The sequence below is a fragment of the Megascapheus bottae genome, chromosome 18 (assembly GCF_031878675.1).
Source record: "Megascapheus bottae isolate mThoBot1 chromosome 18, mThoBot2.hap1, whole genome shotgun sequence".
Lineage (NCBI taxonomy): Eukaryota > Metazoa > Chordata > Mammalia > Rodentia > Geomyidae > Megascapheus > Megascapheus bottae.
In genome coordinates this window covers 27010170-27030499 of record NC_143526.1, presented here as the reverse complement: position 1 = coordinate 27030499, position 20330 = coordinate 27010170, and the positions used below count along the sequence as shown (strand labels likewise).

General features: G+C 45.2%; 1 protein-coding gene and 1 pseudogene across 1 annotated transcript; one reads left to right on the top strand and one right to left on the bottom strand.

Moving 5' to 3' along the window:
- Positions 1 to 187: 187 nt before the first annotated feature.
- Positions 188 to 20317, top strand: Vps16 (VPS16 core subunit of CORVET and HOPS complexes). Its single transcript, XM_090352078.1, has 24 exons — positions 188 to 360; positions 10972 to 11060; positions 11256 to 11353; positions 11441 to 11569; positions 11650 to 11794; positions 11916 to 12031; positions 12151 to 12273; positions 12397 to 12452; positions 12790 to 12879; positions 12978 to 13072; positions 13237 to 13313; positions 13729 to 13860; positions 13956 to 14083; positions 14464 to 14499; positions 14650 to 14758; positions 14920 to 15054; positions 15154 to 15262; positions 15347 to 15444; positions 15518 to 15625; positions 15920 to 15997; positions 16095 to 16264; positions 16349 to 16445; positions 17294 to 17397; positions 17513 to 20317. Exons 1-24 carry the CDS (start codon positions 308 to 310, stop codon positions 17655 to 17657), a joined length of 2520 nt encoding a protein of 839 aa, XP_090208204.1. The 5' UTR covers positions 188 to 307; the 3' UTR covers positions 17658 to 20317.
- Positions 6882 to 7665, bottom strand: LOC150050276 (high mobility group protein B1 pseudogene; annotated as a pseudogene).
- Positions 20318 to 20330: the final 13 nt, after the last annotated feature.

The window sequence follows — 20330 nt, the reverse complement described above, 5'->3', positions numbered from 1 at the left end:
TCACCGCTCCCACTTCCGGTCACCCATGTCCCGCCCCTCACGACCTCCAGCGCCGGAGGGAACTGGAAGGCCGCACGTCGGCCGCCGCAGGGGGTAGGAATCAGGGCTTGGCCCACCCGGGCTGGCGCAAAGCCCGGGCACGGGCGGGGGCACGGCAACGACAGAGTGCGGCTGCCCACAGTCGTGATGGCTGCGGCGGCGGCCTCGCCACGTGACCCGGACGGGCGGAAGCGGAAGTGCCGGCCTGGAACCTGCACTGGGTAGACGTTTCCCCCTCAGCGCTGTCTCGCCGCTGCTGGCAACAGCCATGGATTGCTACACGGCGAACTGGAACCCGCTCGGGGACTCTGCCTTTTACCGGTGAGCCGCCCTGTCCTCCCGCCCACGGCCCGGCTTACCCCCCTTGTCAGCCGGTTCGAGGCTCCCTGCGGGGCCGGCGGCGCTCGTCCCCGTCACTGCGGACTCTGGGGTCCGCCCCGCGGTCGCTCTTTTCTGCGAGCCGGTCACTGAACACGGGGCCCCCTAGGGGCCTTCCCCCTGCTTCAGAGAAGGAAATCGAGGCAGGTGCGGTGACCACCCCAAGCCTAGGTCTGCCAGCTTCCGGAAGGATGCTCAGATCACGTTGGGGGAGGCCGCCCTCGGTGACAGCCAGTGCCCAGTCTTCTGCCGGAAAGTGCTGCTGAAGTCAGACCACAGGGGCGCTCGGAGGGGGGCGGACTCGCCCGGCGGGCGGGGTGATTGTGCTGACCAAGGCTGGGTACATGGAGGGGCAGCTCGAGTGAGGATCCGTCTCGGTGGGAGTTGAAGAGTCCAGAAACCTTAAGCGAATCACAGCGTTACCCTGACTAGACTTCTTCATGGTGACTTCTCTCTGTGAGATGGCTTGTACAACGTCTCTAGGATGGGTCAGCTCGTATTTGTCTCGCCAACGTCACTTGCTATCCTTAACCCAAATTCTGTTGTTACAGCCCTGGAGAATTAGCGAGAGTCTCGGAGGTGCTTGATAGTTTGTGGCTTTCCTTGTTTGCACGGACCCGCAGTGCCTTGTGTGGTTACTTCCATTTCCCTCATATCACACTAAGAAAGTCTTGCTCCTCCTTCTTTCTAACCCTCCTTGGTCCTTCCTCCAGTAGAATCTTGTGGGCCTCACAGGGCTCCTCAGCACTTGTGTTTGTTATGTGAGGCAGAGTAGGGCAATTTTTTTTTTTATGGGATTCTTAACTGCTAAACTAAGTTTCTGAGGTCATGTGTTTTGCACTTATTTCCAATTTATATTTAGAACCATGCATTTTGCTCAATATTATTTATTTAGTTTGAAATCAGGGCCTGATTGTTGTGCTGTCTTTGAGGGTTTTTTTTTTCTCTCAATATGTTAGCATTAGCACTCTACTATTTGAGCCACAGCTCCACTTGTAGTTTTTTTTTTTCTTTTTTTTTTTCTTTTTTTGGTTGTTAGTTGGAGATAAGTCTCTTGGACTTTCCTTCCAGGTCTGGCTTTGAACAGTGATCCTCAGGTCTCCGCTCCTGGTAGCTAGGTGAGCCATGGAGACTTGGCTTCAATAAACATTTTAAGGAATGTTTTATTGATACCACCCAAAGATCACAAAAATACTTCATTTGAGTCCTATTTCAATAGAAATAGAATTCTTTTTTTTTTGCTAATGAATTTACCATTCTCACTCACTTCTGCATACTTTTAAATGTAATTTTTAATTCATAATATAATGTTTTCCAAGATAGCCAGTGTCTTGTGGTAGTCTTTGGAGCTCTTCAGCTACCACCCTACCCCAGGGCCTGGGCATTGTCCCTAAGCTCTTCAGTTCAAGGCTACCACCCTAACCCTTGAGCCACATCGACACTTCTGGTTTTCTAGTGGTTAATTGGAGAAAAGAGTCTCAGGGTCTTTAGTGCCTGGGCTGGCTTTGAACCTCCATCTTCAGATCTCAGCCTCCTGAGTAGGATTACAGGCATGAGCCACAGCACCCGGCTAGTTGACACACTTTAAAAAATATTTACTTTTGAAAATACCTGTTGCGTGTCCAGGCATGTTAAAGAGTACTGGAGATAACTAACCTCATTACCACAGAATTCCTGTTTATCAAATCTAAGTTTTGTGGCTTCACCAATAAAATTTTAAAAGAACGTGGAGTTCATAGACATGGATCTGAGTAGCTAACCTGGCCTTAGCTGTGGCACCAAGCAAAGAATTCAGCAGAAAGAATTAGGAGTCTGAGCCTTGCTGTGGAGGATATTTATATTCTAAATTGTTAATGTACTGAGACTTTATCTACTAGACACTATGCCAAGTATTTTGTTAACTTGCTTAAGTTTTTTTTTTTTTTTTTTTTTGCCAGTCCTGGGCTTAAGCTCAGGGCCTGCGCACTGTCCTTGGATTTTCTCAAGGCTAGAACTCTACCACTTGAGCCTCAGCGCACTGTCCTTGGATTTTCTCAAGGCTAGAACTCTACCACTTGAGCCTCAGCATCACTTCTGGCTATGTATGTGGTACCGAGGAATCGAACCCTGGTTTTCGTGCATGCTGGGCAAGCACTCTACCACTAGGCCAAACTTCTGGTCAACTTGCTTAAGTTTTAACAATCCAGTTAGGTTGGGGGAATCCTGATGAGCCTCATCTTACTGATGAGAAGCTCAGACAGATGAACCAGGCTATAAAGACTGGGTTCCACATTGGGTAAGTGGTAGACTCTAGTTTTAGATTCTGTGTTCAAGTATAAGGTTCTTTTGAAAACAGGAAATAATAGGAGCACATACTAGTTTCTCCATCAGAATGAAAATGCTTTAAGGGCAGGTTTTGTTCCTATGTGCGCGTAGCTAGGCTCTAATCCATATTCTAGGCAGTGAGTGAATGAAAATAGGTGGGAGACATTGCAGTTTGAGTCCTTTTTGCAGTATGGGATTCTATTTACATTGGCGGCGGTATTCTGGAGAACTTATTTGAGTTTGGGAAGGCAAGGAGAAAAAAATGGTGGCTAGTTGTTTTGGAGCTGTAGATGTCCAGTCATTTTTATTCTAAAAATGTAACTTGAGGGGGTGGGGGGGGGGAGGGAAATGGGTACCAAGACATGTGAAAGGGTATCAATGTATGTGAAATAATGCACCTTCTATCTGGCAAATATCATGTAACCCTTTTACTAATTACAATAAAAAATGCAAGAAAAAATGTAACTTGAGTTAATCCCATTAATAAGCTTGACCAAACCTTTGCCAGGCTGTGTCTGCCAGTAGAGCAGGAGATGTACTGGCTTATAGTTAGCAGGCAAGGCAGCTGTAACATAGCAGTATTTGATCATACTACTGACTATAAAAGATGCAGGAATATATAACCTAAAAGAGCATTTAATAGATGAGATGAGGGGAAGGGAGACAGAAATAAAGACTTTGAAAGAAATAATAATACCCCATCCAGGGTGGTGATAAAGAATAGCATATACAAAGGAAATGCCCAATTCCATATTTAATGATCTGCTTCTTGAGATCACTCCCTGCAAGTCTATGTCTGGGTCCAGTCAGTCAGGAGATTTACATATGGGAAGTTAATTTTAAAAATTGCTAAGTTGTGGTTTAAAAGTTTAAGTTATGGGCTGGGAATTTGGCCTAGTGGTAGAGTGCTTGCCTAGCATGCATGAAGACCCAGATTGGATTCCTCTGTACCACATACATAGAAAAAATGCCAGAAGTGGTGCTGGGGCTCAAGTGGTAGAGTTCTAGCCTTGAGAAAACCCAAGGATAAAGCTCAGGTCCTGAGCCCAAGCACAGGACTGGCAAAAAAAAAAAGGGGGGGGGGTTTAAGTTATAAGAAAACCTTATATGGGGGCTGGGAGTTTGGCCTAGTGGTTAAAGTGCTTGCCTAGCATTCATGAAGACCCAGGTTCGATTCCTCGGTACCACATACATAGAAAAAAGCCAGAAGTGGTGCTGAGGCTCAAGTGGTAGAGCTCTAGCCTTGAGAAAGTCCAAAGACAGTGCTCAGGCCCTGAGCTCAAGCCCAGGACTGGCAAAAAAAAAAAAAAAAAAAAAGAAAAGAAAACCTTATATGGTAGCTTAGAGATGCAGGAGAGAACTCAAGGAATGGCTATTTGAAAGGGTGATCTCTCCCTAAACAGAGGTTCAGACCCTGTTGAAAAAAATACAGTTACAGTCCACTAGATGGAGAGAAGTTCACTGGTTTGCCTGAGCAGAGCTCATACATAATATTGAGTATGGCATGCAAGCAAGCCTCCATGGCTGCCTGGGGTATGGACAGGCAGCAAGTGTAGGTGTGCAGGTAGGGGCCTGGAAAGATGTCTGTCAGGAAAGCCACAGCCAGTGACTAGTTGTGTGTAAAGGGAATTAGTACATGAAGGAAACATGCTAGGATGCAGGTGGTACAGCTAATGGCCAGACGTCTTGGGGTGCAGAAGAACAGATAGACGGGCAAGAAGCCTGGAGCCCTGTGACTGTCCAGAGAATCAGCAGACATTGATCTGGCAGGGTTTTCAAAGTGCAGGACTGAGGCTTGTACCCTCACACTCTTCCTGCTGGATGACAGCCACTGTTTGCAGAAGAGCAGGAGGTCCTCATCCAGTACTCTCCCAGCTCCCTCTGCTGAGAAAGTTGGGTATCACATTTCACATGCAGGAGAAAGGCTTGAAAGAATGCTCATCATTATCACAGAATCCATAACTTGTAGCAGAATAACAATCAGTTGATAACAAGTCTATGTGAATATTTTCCTCTCAGTTTTTTTCCAGTGATTTTAGTAACTAAATGTCAAAATTCAAGGTTTCAAAAATTCATGTAATATGGAAGTACGTAGTATACAAATACATTACTATATTTCTCCTCTTCCACCACCCTTGCAAAGGTACCCACTGTCTCTAGCTTCATGGGGATGCCTCTGTACTTTTTTCTGTATATTTGTACACAAATGTGATCATATGTAAACATGCTGATCAAAGATGTATGTTCAGGTTTGAGTTGCATAAATAATCTTATATGGTTCATGTTGAACTACAACCTACTTGTTTCACTTAAGATACCATAGAAGTTCAATTGTGTGTCATTACCTACAGAATTATGTTAATGGGCACAGAACATTTTCCAGAATGGTCATAGTTTATTTAGCTAATTGTGTTTTAGTGAACATATTGTAAGTATTCATTATTCCATTTCTCAAAAATACTAGATTTGGGGGTGTGGTGGTGGTGGTAATTGGGGTATAAACCGAGAGCTTGCCGTTAGGTAGGCCAGTGCTCTGAGCCTTGCTTCCATCCCCACCCCCCCTTTTTGGTGCTGGTCTTTAGGCATAAGCCACAGCTCTACTTCTGGCTTTTTGGTGTTTAATTAAAGAGTCTCACAGACTTTCCTGGCATGGCTGAGTTCGTAATTATTTTCTTCAGATCTCAGCTTCCTGAATAGCTAGGATTACAGGCATGAACCATTGGTGTCAGGTGCAAATAATTTTCTTTTTCTTTTTTTTTTTTTTGCCAGTCCTGGGCTTGAGCGCAGGGCCTGAGCACTGTCCTTGGGCTTTCTCAAGGCTAGAGCTCTACCACTTGAGCCTCAGCACCACTTCTCGCTTTTTTCTATGTATGTGGTACCGAGGAGTCGAATCTGGGTCTTCGTGCATGCTAGGCAAGCACTCTACCACTAGGCCAAACTCCCGGCCAATTTTCTTTCTTTCAATTTGTGAGTTATCTCAGTTCTAGTAACTGTTCCTTTTGCAAAAACCATTTAATCTGATGCAGTCCTATTTGTCCATGCTTGCTCTTATTTTCTGGGCAATTAAGGTACTATTTAGAAGTAATTACCAGTGCCTATGCCTTCCAAATTTTCCCCTATGTTTTCTTGTAGTTTCAGAATTTTTTAATTTTTTTGTCTTTTCTTTTTTGGCACTGGGGATCAAACCCAGGATGTTGCACTTGCTAGGCAAGCGCTTTGCCACTGAGGTACATCCCAGCCCCAGAATTTTCAAATTTACACCTAATTTGTTTTTTATCCACTTGGAGTTGATTTTTTGTACTGGGTGAGAAACAGAATTCAGATTTCAGCCTCCTTTATATGAAAACTCCAGCTTTCCAGTACCAGTTGTTGAATAAGCTCCCTTTTCACAAGTGTATGTTTTTGGCTCTTTTATCAAAAAGTAGGTGGCAGTAGCTGTGTGGTTTTATTCCTGTTCTTGTTTCTGTTGGTCTTTGGGCCTGTTTTTGTTCCAGTACTATACTATTTTTGTTATAATGGCTCTGTAATATAATTTGAAGTTTGGCACTGTGTTATCTCCTATGTTTCTCTTTCTCTTTTGGTTAAGATTGCTTTTGTTTTCTATTCATAGTTCCATCTGAATTTTCAGATGGATTTTTCCATTCTGCAAAGAATGACTGGGGTTTTGATAGGTATTGTGTTGAATCTGCAGATGGATTTTGATAGTCGGGCCATTTTTATTATATTAATTTTGCCAGTCCGTAAGCATGGAAGGTCTTTCCATCTTCTAGTGTCTTTAGTTTCTTTCTTTAAGGTTTTTTTTTATATAAAAAAATTGTATTTACTTAGAAGCATTCAGAATGTCAACAAAACAGCTGCAACTTTTTTTTTGCAATTGCAGAGTGGTGTTTAGTTAACAGAACAACAATTATTTTGTATAAGCTGCGTCAGACAACTGAAGATGAAAAAAACTACCGTCCCTATATATAACTAATTTGTGCTGTTCACCAACAAGAACCTGCTTTAAATTTCCATGCCAATTTACAACCCCCATATGTACCAGGCAAGGTTAGTGGCTATTAAAAAGACCATCAGGACAGGGCTATCTAAAGACACATTCAGTAGTGTGTTAACTATGCAAAAAAAGACACTGTACAATTTAAAAACAAATCTTGCACAGCCTTACATTTCAATTTTTTTTTCTTTAAAAGGAGTGAGTTGTGTACAGGGGGGTTAAATGCTTTATAGACAAGAAAAAAAACTGTGCTAGAACCAACTTATTCATCATCATCCTCTTCATCTTCAGCCTCTTCATCTTCCTCTTCTTCTTCATCCTCTTCATCTTCCTCATGTTCCTCCTTTTCCTTCTTTTTCTTGCTCTTTTCAGCCTTCACAACCCCCTTTTTTGCTGCACCAGGCTTTCCTTTAGCCCGGTAGGCAGCAATATCCTTTTCGTATTTTTCCTTCAGCTTAGCAGCCTTCTTCCCATAAGGCTGCTTGTCATCTGCAGCAGTGTTGTTCCACATCTCTCCCAGTTTTTTTTGCAACATCACCAATAGACAGGCCAGGATGCTCCCCTTTGATTTTAGGGCGATACTCAGAACAGAACAAGAAGAAGGCCGAAGGAGGCCTCTTGGGTGCATTGGGATGCTTGAGCTTCTTTTTTGTTTCCTCTTTAGGAGGGATGTCAGTTTTCATTTCTCTTTCATAACGAGCCTTGTCCACCTTGGTCATGTCTTCAAATTTCCCTTTCTCTTTAGCAGACATAGTCTTCCACTTCTCTGAGCACTTCTTAGAAAACTCTGAAAAGTTGACTGAAGCATCCGGGTGCTTCTTCTTGTGCTCCTCCAAGCAAGTGTGCACAAAAAATGTATATGATGACATTTTGCCTCTCGGCTTCTTAGGATCTCCTTTGCCCATGTTTAGTTTTTCCTCCATGAGGCACAGAGTCGCTCGGTGCCCGTCCAGCTCACACTTGCCCCTGCTGTCTCTATGGAGCTCAATGTACTGCAATGGCTGTGAGAGCAGGAGCCAGACGCAGCTACTTTCTTTTTTTTTTTTTATTGTAATTAGTAAAAGGGTTACATGATATTTGCCAGATAGAAGGTGCATTAATTCACATACATTGATACCCTTTCACATGTCTTGGTACCCGTTTCCCTCCCCCCCCCACACCCCCCAGCTACTTTCTTTAAGGTTTTATATTTTTCCTTGTGGAGATTTTTCACCATGGTTAATTTTATACCTATAAGAATCTATTTATTTTCTCAGCTAGTTCACTGTTGATATACAGAAAAGCTACTGATTTTTTCAGTGTTATACTATACCGCTATACTATTGGTTTTGAACTCTGGGCCTAAGCACTGTTCCTGAGCTCTTCAGGTCAAGGCTAGGGCTCTACCATGAGCCACAGTGCCACTTGCAGTTTTCTGGTGGTTAATTGGAGATGAGTCCCATGAACTTTGGTGCCTGGGCTGGCTTTGAACCTCCATCTTCAGATCTCAGCCTCTTGAGTAGCCAGGATTACAGGTGTGAACCACCAGTGTCTGGCAGGGTTTTTTGGTGTTTTCGTTGTTTTTTTTTTTTTTTTGTCGGTCATGGGACTTGAACTCTGTTCCTGGGCTCTGTCCCTCAACTGTTCAGCTCAAGGTTAACACTCTACCATTCTGAGCCATAGTGCCATGCCACTTCCTTTTAATGGAGTCTTTAGATTTTAAAATTTTAACTCAGAGTCTTTAACTTGCTATGTAGGCACTGTACCACTTGGGCCATGCCCCTAGCCCTTTTTCTTTTTTTTTTTTTTTAAAGTAAGTCCTTGGTTTTTATTTTTTGCCAGTCCTAGGCTTGAGCTCAGGGCCTGAGCACTGTCCTTGGGTTTTCTCAAGGCTAGAGCTCTACCACTTGAGTCTCAGCACCACTTCCGGCTTTTTTCTATGTATGTGGTACCGAGGAATCGAATCTGGGTCTTCATGCATGCTAGGCAAGCACTTTAACCACTAGGCCAAACTCCTGGCCCATCCCTAGCCCTTTTTCATAAATTATTTTTTCAAATATGGTCTCATATTTATGTTCTGGCCAGCCTAGACTATGATCATCTTATTTATGCTTCCTACATAGCTTAGATACCATAGGTGTCCACTATGCCCAGCTTTTATTGGTTGAGATAGGGTCTCATAGATTTTTTTCCCTCTGCCTGACTTCAATCTATGATCTTCCCAGTCTCCATCTCCAAAGTAGCTAGGATTTCAGGCATGAGCCACCATGCCTGGCATAGTTTCTTTTCTTTTTTTAATCAGAAGCAAATATGAATATACTATTTTAATCTTTTATATGTAAAATTATACTGAATTGTTTTAACTTTCATTTGGATATATTTATTGGTCTTTTCTTTGTGGATTTGAGTTTTGTATCATGCCTGGAACTTTTTTTTTCTACTTTGAGATTATAAAAATATCTGAGATATTTTTTCTGATATGGCATTTTTTAACATTTGAATCTTAAATCCCATCTGGTAGATATCTTATTGTGGAGATTAAATTTTGAAATAGCACTTATCGTGTTTCTTCCCGTATGGCCCATTGTCTCATTTCAAGTCAATTTGTACCATTGTACTGTTCCTATTATATATTCAATTCCCAGGTATTTTTGAACATTGTCCTTTTGATCCATTTGTTCATTGTCCACAGATCTATTTGTTTATTCCTATGCCAAGACAATAGTTTTAAGTTAATTCATATAGTATGTTTACTGTCTGATTTATATTTACTTATATATTTTTTCCTTTTCTTTTTTTCTTTTTTTGTCAGTCATAGGGCTTGAACTCAGAACTCTGATGTTGTCCCTGAACTCTTGCTCAAGGCTAGTGCTCTACTGCATTGAGCCACAGTACCACTTAACAGTGTTCTTTCCTGCCTGGGCAGGGTTCAAACTGTGATACTCAGATCTCAGCCTCTTAAGAACTCAGCTATATTTTTTATCTTCCAATATTTCCTTTCAGGCAACCCCTCCCCCCACACATACACCCCATGAGCATCAGAATCAGTTTGTGTGTTATTCCTTTTAAAATTTTTATTGTTACTATAAAGGTAATGTGCAGAGGAGGTTTACAGTTATATAAGTCAATGACATCCTTCCCTCACTCTCCACTAGTTTTTTCCTCCCATCCCCACACATTAGTTCTATAGTTCATTTTCAACATAGTGTCCAGTGAGTACCATTGCTGCATTTGTCCACCTTTTTTTTTCCTCTCCTTTTTTTTTTTTTTTTTGGATCAATCATGGGGCTTGAACTTGGGGCTTGGATTCTGTCCCTGATCTCTTTGGTTCAAGGTTAGTGTTCTACTACTTTGAGACACAGCTCCATTTCTGGGTTTCTGATGATTAATTGATGGCAAGAGTCTCACAGACTCTTCTGCCTGGGCTGGTTTCGAACTGTGATCCTCATATCTTACCTTCCTGAGTAGCTAGGATTACAGGTGTGAGCCACCAGTACCTGGCTTATTTGTTCACCTTTTGTCCCTCCATTAGTTTGTGCATTCTTGTAAAATGTTGGGGGAAGATTTTTAGCAGAATTCTTGTGCATTTTGAGATGTCTTTGCTGCTATTTTGTAATAGCTAGTTTATTCTATCTTATAGGTTTATTGATATCTTTATTTACTTACATCTTGGATTATAGGCATGTTGTATCTCAAGCCTGCTTGTGATTTCATTATCTCCTTTAAGCCAAATATTCACAAACTAACATTAATTGCATGTCTCACCTCAGCCCCATCTCACTGAAATAGTCCTCTTAGATGTCTTTCAGGCACTGGTAGCGTAGAGCCTCTAAAATGCATTTGGTTGGTAAGCGTAGGTGGACCCCAAGGTTAAAAATGCCTAACACCATTGTTAAGAACCAGAAATGGAAGGAGGTCTTCCTACCTTGACCCCTTTTCCAGGGGTCTTAATCCCCACTAATATCACCTCGAACCAGCCACCTGCCCTCCCTCTATCTCAGTGTGTGCTTTGGATATTGGCCACATAGTCTGCCTTTCTGAGGAGCTCTTGCCAGTCTTGGACACTTGCCTCAAAAACCACATACTTCCTTGCCAACACCCTCTGATTCTTTGCTGCTATCCGTAGGCCAGCATGTGGTCAGTTTCTAGTTACCATCCTTTTCTCCTCTTCTGGGATGCCTTTACTGCTGTGTGGAGGACAGATGGAAGTGATTCCTCTGAGGTTCACTGGATGCAGATTCATGAAGAAGTTAATCTGCTCTTCTCTGTGTGGACAGGAAATATGAACTGTACAGCATGGACTGGGACCTGAAGGAGGAACTCAGGGACTGCCTGGTGGCTGCTGCACCTTATGGGGGCCCCATTGGTATGTTGTTCTTTCACCGTTACATGCTCTGGAACCCAGGGATGAACTCAAGGCCCTTGACTCCTGGGGATTTGCTGTCAAGTTGTTTTCTGCCAATTCACTGTGCTGTGGTTCTTTTAATTCTGGATGTCAGGGTGAGGCCTGCCCCATGTGAAATGTATAGGTCTAGAAGAAAAATGTCTTCTCAAATTGCAGCACTACTGAGGAACCCTTGGAAGAAAGAGAAAACTGTCAGTGTGAGGCCAGTACTTGAGATCTACTCTGCGTCTGGCATGCCTCTGGCCAGCCTGCTGGTGAGCTTCCCAGACTGCCTTTGGGTTGTGTGCTGGGTAATGCTTTCCAATCCCATGGATAACCTCAGAAACCTCTCTACTCTGCAGTGGAAGAGTGGGCCTGTGGTGTCCCTAGGCTGGTCAGCTGAGGAGGAACTTCTCTGTGTGCAGGAAGATGGTGCAGTACTCGTTTATGGACTTCACGGTGACTTCCGGAGACACTTCAGCATGGGCAATGTAGGGGTCCATGGGGGATGGGGTTGGTGGATGGAATTTATGACTCAGTGGAATGCTCAACCCATGACCCTTTTCTCCAGGAGGTACTCCAGAACCGGGTTCTGGATGCCCGCATCTTTCACACAGAGTTTGGTTCTGGGGTAGCCATCCTTACAGGAGCCCATCGTTTTACCTTGAGTGCCAATGTGGGCGACCTTAAACTCCGGCGGATGCCAGAAGTGCCAGGTGAGCCCTGCCTGACTGAGATAACCATTCAGTATGACTGATGTGCTTCTAGTCTTTGGGACCAGCAGAGGCAGAAGCGGTGGGGTCCAGTGATTCAGATTGTCCCCTTCCCTGGTTGTAGGTCTGCAAAGTGCACCCTCATGCTGGACTACACTGTGCCAAGATCGAGTGGCACACATTCTTTTGGCTGTGGGGCCAGATCTTTATCTCCTTGACCATGGAGCCTGCTCTGCAGTGGTGAGGAGTGTAACAAATAGAGGGCTGGGAGAGGCAAAGAGAAGTCTAGTGTCCTCTGAGCCAGTCTATCTGACTCTGAGAAGTCAGTCTGTCTGGTATCCTCTCCTTCTGTGCTCCAGACCCCCCCTGGCCTACCCCCAGGAGTGAGCAGCTTCCTGCAGATGGCTGTCTCCTTCACCTACCGACACCTGGCCCTTTTCACAGACACAGGCTACATCTGGATGGGGACAGCATCACTCAAGGTGTGATACTAGGACAACAAGGGGTACCATGCCTTGTCCAGGGAAAATGTATTGGTAGCAAGGGGTTTTTCAAGTAGACTAGTATCTGCTGGATGAGACTATGACATGTCTGCACCCTTTCAGGAGAAGCTGTGTGAATTCAACTGCAATATCCGGGCACCTCCAAAGCAGATGGTCTGGTGAGGGTAGGAGCGTTCTTGGGGTTGGGGCTGGGATATGGCTTTCATTTCTGGGATATTTTGTTTCCTCCTGTATTGGTAAAACTAAGTGGAGTATGGGTCTCCCCTTCTCTGCTGTTGTAAATTTATACCATTGTCCACAGGGGGCTGCTCACAGGAGCTGGCAGCATAGGACTGAGGGGGAAGTAGACAGGGCAGCATATAGCCAGAGGAATGGGATAAGGGGTATGAGAATGTTCAGAGCTATCCAAGGCAAAGAAATACAAACAGTGATGGAGACATGGCTGTGAGCCTGCTATCCTACAAGGATCTCAGACATAGGTGGTATTGCCCACAGGTGCAGTCATCCTCGCAGCAAGGAGAGGGCTGTCGTGGTGGCCTGGGAAAGGTGCTTGATGGTGGTGGGTGATGCGCCTGAAAGCATCCAGTATCCTTAAAGGGCTGCCTATTTGGTGAGAGGGGGAAAGAAGGGTCATCTGCCCTACCCTATCTTGAAATGCCCTTGGGAGCCTTGACTTTGCTTAGGTTTGTGCTAGATGAGGACTCCTACCTGGTGCCTGAACTTGATGGGGTCCGAATCTTCTCCCGCAGCACCCATGAATTCCTGCATGAGGTGCCAGGTAAGGCCCCCATAAGTGCGCTGCATAACCCAGGGCAGGTCTCCTGACCTTTCCTGGCCCAGCCTCCTTCTCCCTACTGTCCTGGACTATGACAAGTAGGTTCTGGATTTTGAGGTAGAGCTGTGGGTTTTGTCTCTTATTCACTCACCAATTTCCTCCCCCAGTGGCCAGTGAAGAGATCTTCAAAATTGCTTCAATGGCCCCTGGAGCGCTGCTATTGGAGGCCCAGAAGGAGTATGAGGTAGATCCCCAGGCTTCTTTCCAGGCCCCATTAGGTTCTCCATCCCTTTCCCCTGATTGGTTCAACCCCTTGTCTCTTTCTTGGTGTGTGTGGGAACACTTAGGTGCCACCTCTCAAGAGAGGGATTTTGACGAGACACCTGCCTGGGCTGGTGGGCTTATAGGAGTAGTATCTGACATGTGTTGGGATAGGACACAGTGCCTCCTCTCTTCCCAGCCAGGCACAAGTTGGCACTATTGGAGGTGTTAAGTCCCCTTTCCATCTCCCCCCAGGGGGCAATTGTAGGAACCCCAGGCTCAATAGATAGAATTGAGGGCTGATCTCTGGCCTATGCAGCTACCAGTTAAGAGAAACTCAGGGCCAGAATTGGGATATCTCCTGTCATGATGCTCCATCTTCGGGCTTTCCTCCACAGAAAGAGAGCCAGAAGGCAGATGAATACCTGCGGGAGATCCAGGAGCTGGGGCAGCTGACCCAGGCTGTGCAGCAGTGCATTGAAGCCGCAGGACATGAACACCGGCCAGACATGCAGAAGAGTCTTCTTAGGGTTGTCCTGGAGGGAGATCTCAGGGAGGGAAGCCTGGGAAGAGTGGCCTGAGTAGCATGGGAAGCTCTCTTCCATTACCCTTTGGCTCTTCTTAGGCAGCCTCCTTTGGAAAGTGTTTCCTGGACAGATTTCCACCAGACAGCTTCGTGCACATGTGCCAGGACCTGCGTGTACTCAATGCTGTTCGAGACTACCACATTGGGATCCCTCTCACCTATAGCCAGTATCCCCATGCACGTGGAGAAGGCATATGAGCTGGGTGTGGCAGGAGAAGGAGTTGGAGATATGGCCAGATAGACCGTTGGAAAACAGGCTTTTTAAATTTATGCCATTCCTGGCACTTGAACTCTGGGCCTGGGCACTGTCCCTGAGCTTTTGTGCTCTAGGCTAGTGCTCTACTACATGAACCACAGCCCCATTCCTGGATTTTTTTTTGGGGGGGGGATTAATTGGAGATACGACTTTACTGTCTGGGCTGGCTTTAAATTGATTCTTAGATCTCAACTTATTGAGTAGCTAGACTTACAGGTGGGACCCACCAGTACCTGACCCTGGCAAATAGGCTTTTATTTACAGCTGGATCCTTAACCAAAGAAAATAAAGATATAAGCAGCTCACCATCCAGGTGCTGCTGGACAGGTACAACAAACCCAGGGGTACTAGAGCAGGGCTAGAGGTGGGTGGCTCCTATAGCTTTCAGTGGGGTCTTTAAGGTCACATAGGCTGGGTCTGCTCTTCCTTCTCTAGCTTTCTCATCTTACCCTTGCGCCTTTGTGTTCTTGTCTCTAGGCTTGTGTTGCGAAGGCTTTACCCTTTGGCCATCCAGATATGTGAATACCTGCGTCTTCCTGAAGTTCAGGGTGTGAGCAGGATACTGGCTCACTGGGCCTGCTACAAGGCAAGGATATGGGGTGAGGTCCAGGGGCACTGAGATAATTTCAGTTCCTACTAAAGTACAGGAAACACAAAGTATAGAAGTGAAGGTTCTGATTGAGGGTACTCTGGAGGGGGCAGGGATGAGATCCAGATTTGTATTATACCCTACAACATACCTTACAGGTACAACAGAAGGATGTGTCCGATGAGGATGTTGCACGCGCCATTAATCAGAAGCTGGGGGATACACCTGGTGTCTCATACTCTGACATTGCTGCGAGGGCCTATGGCTGTGGCCGCACGGAGCTAGCTATCAAGGTAGAGGCATACAGCCCTCCCCAGGCATGCTGATGTGAGTGTTCAATGCTCTCACACCAGCTTTTTCTTTCCCTTTGTGCTGTCTTCCCCATCCCACAGCTGCTGGAGTATGAGCCGCGCTCAGGGGAGCAGGTGCCCCTCCTCCTAAAGATGAAGAGGAGCAAACTAGCACTTAGCAAGGCTATTGAGAGTGGGGACACAGACCTGGGTAAGCAGAGTTTAGGTGAGGGCTAAGTAGGGTTCCTTCACTGAGGAGGGCCAGTCTGGAAGTTGCATTTTCCTTGTCCCACAGTTTTCACAGTGTTGCTGCACCTGAAAAATGAGTTAAACCGAGGAGACTTTTTCATGACCCTCAGGAATCAGCCCATGGCCCTGAGTTTGTACCGACAGGTACGTGGAAAGCAGGGAGGATGGAGTCTCTTGAGTTCTTGAGTTGACTTTGCTGACTAATTATCTTATCTAGTTCTGTAAGCATCAGGAGCTAGAGACACTGAAGGACCTTTACAATCAGGATGACAATCACCAGGAGTTGGGCAGCTTCCACGTCCGAGCCAGCTATGCAGCAGAAGAGGTCTGAGGTCATGGTGGGCTAGGATTCCTTATGTGGTTCCTTCTTCAGGAACCTAGACCCCCCCACACTAGTACACACCACATCTGGTCATCATCATTATCATTGAGGGAGAGTCTGAGAAGACATGATCTCAGAGGAGCTAGCCATCCCCCTAGAATATCTGAACCATATCCCTTTGCTATAAGGCTGACCCAACCGACTGTAGGCATATGGATTGGGGGGAAAACTGTCACCTGGGCTGGGAGGGCCAAGGCCCCTGTGCACTGTGAACCTAATCCACCTCTGTCTTTATAGCGTATCGAGGGACGAGTAGCAGCCCTACAGACAGCAGCTGATGCCTTCTACAAGGCCAAGAATGAGTTTGCAGCCAAGGTTTGGCTAGCCTTTTTTCTGAGTCTTGTCATCTTTTCTTGGACTTCCCTCCTTGTCCTTCCTGTCCATCCCCAGGCTGCTTTATCTTGGTTCCCAGGCTACAGAGGATCAAATGCGGCTCCTACGGCTACAACGGCGTCTAGAAGATGAGCTGGGGGGTCACTTCCTAGACTTGTCTCTACATGACACAGTCACTACTCTCATCCTTGGTGGCCACAATAAGCGTGCAGAGCAGCTGGCACGTGACTTCCGCATTCCTGACAAGAGGTAAACGAGGACGTGGGTTGTGGGTTGTCCTAGAACCACCTGTCTCTCCTGCATGCAGTACATTCAAGTCCAACTTCCCTGTAGACTCTGGTGGCTGAAGCTGACTGCTTTGGCAGATTTGGAAGACTGGGAGGAGCTAGAGAAGTTTTCCAAGAGCAAGAAATCACCCATTGGCTACCTGGTGAGATCTTCCCTCATCCCCCTACCACCAGTAAGGGTAGTCCTTGGCAAGGAATTAGGCAGGGTGACTGGCAGGATGGCCCATACATGTTACCGAATAGGTAACAGCTGAACAAGCTGACCCAAGTCCTTAGCTAATACTTTTTGTGTCCATGAGAAAGTGGGAAGACACCACGTACTGTTCTAGATGCACTGGAGATTGACCCTGAGCAGGTGCTAAAGAGCATGAGGAGGACCATGGGATATCATGTGCCTTCAGGGAAGTCCTGCTTAAGTTAGGGGTAGAAAGGGGAGGAAGAGTCCAGGGAGGATATCAGGTTATTTCTTGTGGCAGATGGTACAGAGAAGTAGAGTGCAAGTTTCATTATGAGAGAAGACACAGGACCTGAGAAGTCATCCTATTGTAGATAGTTAAAATTAGTTTCAAGGCTCTAATGGATCTTTGCTTTAGATTGTTCCTTCTCTAAGAATGTTGAAATCAGGGGCTGGGAGTTTGGCCTAGTGGTAGTGCTTGCCTAGCATGCACAATGACCCAGGTTCAATTCCTCCGTACCACATACATAGAAAAAAGCCAGAAGTGGTGCTGAGGCTCAAGTGGTAGAGCTCTAGCTTTGAGAAAGTCCAAGGACAGTGCTCAGGCCCTGAACTCAAGCCCAGGACTGGCAAAAAAAAAAAAAGAAAGAAAGAAAGAAAGAAAAGAATGTTGAAATCACAGCAATTCTTGTGAAGATGGGAAAGGAACTACATATACTATTTAGTGTATAAAATATGTACAGCCAATATATCCATTGGAATTTTGTCAGAGAAGACTAGGGGTCTGCTTTGTTTTCCCTTCCCTTGCCTTCAAAGCCCTTTGTGGAGATCTGCATGAAACAGCACAACAAATATGAGGCCAAGAAGTATGCTTCCCGTGTGGGTCCTGAGCAAAAGGTCAAGGCTTTGCTTCTTGTTGGGTATGTCAAATAAGGGCCCCATGGGGGGAGGCAGCTAAACCAGTGGGTTGATAAGAGGCAGGGTTGTTGCTCTTGGGCAGCCCCAACACCATCTCCTCTCCTGCTCAAACAACAGTGATGTGGCTCAGGCTGCAGATGTAGCCATTGAGCACCGGAATGAGACTGAACTGAGCCTTGTATTGTCACACTGCACTGGAGCCACAGACGGGGCCACAGCTGACAAGATTCAACGGGCCAGAGCACAAGCCCAGAAGAAGTGAAGAGCTTCTAGAAGCTTTGGGGAGATCTTCTATCCTGGACTTGGCAGAAGGGTCACTCCATCCAACTCCTTCCCTCTCTGGGTGAAGCTGAGAAGTTGGGAGGGGTCTAAGAATGCAGAGCCTGGTTGTAAATAAACTTGGAAGACTTTAAAATGGTTATTTTACACAAACTAGCCTGAAAAATGCAAGCATGAGGGGACTGAAGGTGTGACTCAAGTGGTAGAGTGCTTGCCTAGAAAGCACGAGGCCCTGAGTTCAAACACTAGCACCCCCCCCCAATAAAATAAAATATTAAAGCAGAATCATCTAGATACTGCAACAGAATTTTCCATCTTTGTGTAGAGGCTGGAGGTAGGTTCTTATAGTAGAGGCCTATCTGCTTCCACATAGGTACTAAGGAAAGCTCTTTTTTTTATATTAAACATACTTTTATTGTAATTAATATAATGGTTACATTATATTCTCCAGATAGAAGGTGCATTACTTCACAAACATTGATACCCCTTATGTTTTTGTCCCCATTTCCCTCCCCCCCAAAAGCTCTTTTAAGGGACTCTCTCAAAACTCCTAGGAAGATTATGGGGAGAAATGGCATGAAACTTAAGCACAAACCGAATAAGAACCACAATGAAAAACATTCCCTGTATGTGCACACACTTCCGAGAGCCATGCTGAACACTTGGCCAATACTGCACTTATTCCTCATGATTGGTAGCATCACCTCTCTTTATAGAAGAAAAAATTGAGGACCATAGTCACAGCAAATATGTGACAAAACCAGGATTTGAAAGCCAGATTGACTCCAGCTGGAACAGGAATAAGTCCTGAGACGGCTCTGTGTTGCCCTGCAGGGAGGATTGGAGGACTAGTAGGACACATGTGACCAACCATTCATTTGTGGGTGTTTGAGGAGAAGCCTTTGGGAACCTTGCTTACTGAACTGTGGTGAGCACTGGAACAAAGAGAAAGAGGGATGAAAGATCTGCCCAACACAGAGGATGGAAAAACTTTGCCCAAAGAACTATGAACTAGAGACCCCCCCCCCCCAGCTCCACTGCATCCCAATTGAAGCCTCCCAGTCAGCAGAGGCACCAGCTTGGCCCTCCACTCTGTTCCCAGCATACAGTCTGTGTACTCCAATGTACCATGACACTGCCACCTGTTACTGAGGGCATTGTTGTCTAGTAGGGAGACACAGGAAGAAACCAAAGCCCAGAGAGTATGCAGCCTTCACTAGAGCTTCAGGAACTCTTTAACACCCCTAGGCCTGACCATGTTTTTTAAAAAAATGAAAGCATCTGGGCCTAGGTAGTTCTTTTTTTCCCCTGTCTGATTTATAAATGTTAGTTTGTAGAAATCTTCCAAGGGAATACAACTCAGATCGTCAAACAACCATTTATTATGCTTACCATTTATTATGTGGGTCAAGAATGTGGTCAGCATGCAGCAGGGATGGTTTGTGTCTACTCCACAATGTTTATACATCGGCCAGAAGACTGGAGACTGAAATCATTTGATAGCTTGTTCCCCCACATGCCTGGATAAAGCTGTTTGTTGACTAGAACATTAGGATTTTTAGACCAGAACACCTACAGCCTGGGGTACCTGGTAGCATAGTTGTCCTAGTGTCAAAGTACATTTTGCTGTTGCTGACCTAGCACTGAAGCCCCTTGGTGTCTCATTTGCCACATTCTTTTTGTCAGGACAGCTTCAGAAAGCTGTCTAACCAAGGAAAACAGTAGCACCTCTTGATAGGAGAAAGTTCTAGAAAGATTGTTACTAGTTATTCTTTCAAGATTAGTCTTCTCTTTGGAGTAAACAGACATTCCCAAAGAAAGAGCAGGATCCCCCTATGCCAGGCTCTTCGTTCTGGTCTTTTTGTCTTCTTTAGTCTTGGCCTCACAGTTCATTACCCTAGTAAGGTCTTGCATCTTTGCCTCAGAATGATTTGACTTAGACTCCCCTACCTATGTTATGGCCTTCTGTGTAGCTAGGATTACAAATGCATACTTCTCCCATTTTACTGATTGAGATGCGTCTTTTTGCCTTGGCTGGCTTAGAACTAACTACAATCCTGATCTCTGCCTTCCAAGTAGCTAGGATTACAGGTGTAACCCATTGCACTTGGGTTCTTTGATTCCCCCCCCTCTATTTTTCCTTCCCCTTAGTGGAGAAAAGATGCTGCCAAAGAGTCCAGTCTTCCCTCTGTGGAAGGGGAGACTTGTCCAAGGCTAAATAAATATATATGGCTTAAAAAAAAATCACCCACAAAGCAACATATTACCTGCTTCCTAATGTGCAATGCAAACAATAGACACTGAATGTGACCTTTTAGCAATATGTGAGAAATAAGTTTTAACAACAATGGAAGATTTATAAAGCAATTAAAACTTCATGAAAAATGTGTGTGCCTGTGGAAAAGCCTTAGGATTGTCTATTGGAGAGTTATTTGAAAGTTAAAGGCAGACACTAAGGATGTAGCTCAGTGGCAGAGCACTTACCTAGAGTGGGCTTGATGTTTTTCTGAGTTTTTTATCCATGGTACCACCAATGGGAGGGGAGAGGAGGACAGGTTGTGTGTGTGTGTGTGTGTGTGTGTTTTAAAGTCAATCACCAATTTTCTTTTTAACATTCTTCTATGAAAACTTTTAACATATGTAACCAAACTGGAAG

Bases quoted from the DNA above. Each gene is read 5' to 3' on its own strand.
- Vps16 (XM_090352078.1), top strand. From the start codon at position 308: ATGGATTGCTACACGGCGAACTGGAACCCGCTCGGGGACTCTGCCTTT. The intron at 11,570-11,649 runs GTAGGGGTCCAT...CCTTTTCTCCAG, and splicing joins GACACTTCAGCATGGGCAAT to GAGGTACTCCAGAACCGGGT. The intron at 15,445-15,517 runs GTACGTGGAAAG...TATCTTATCTAG, and splicing joins CCCTGAGTTTGTACCGACAG to TTCTGTAAGCATCAGGAGCT.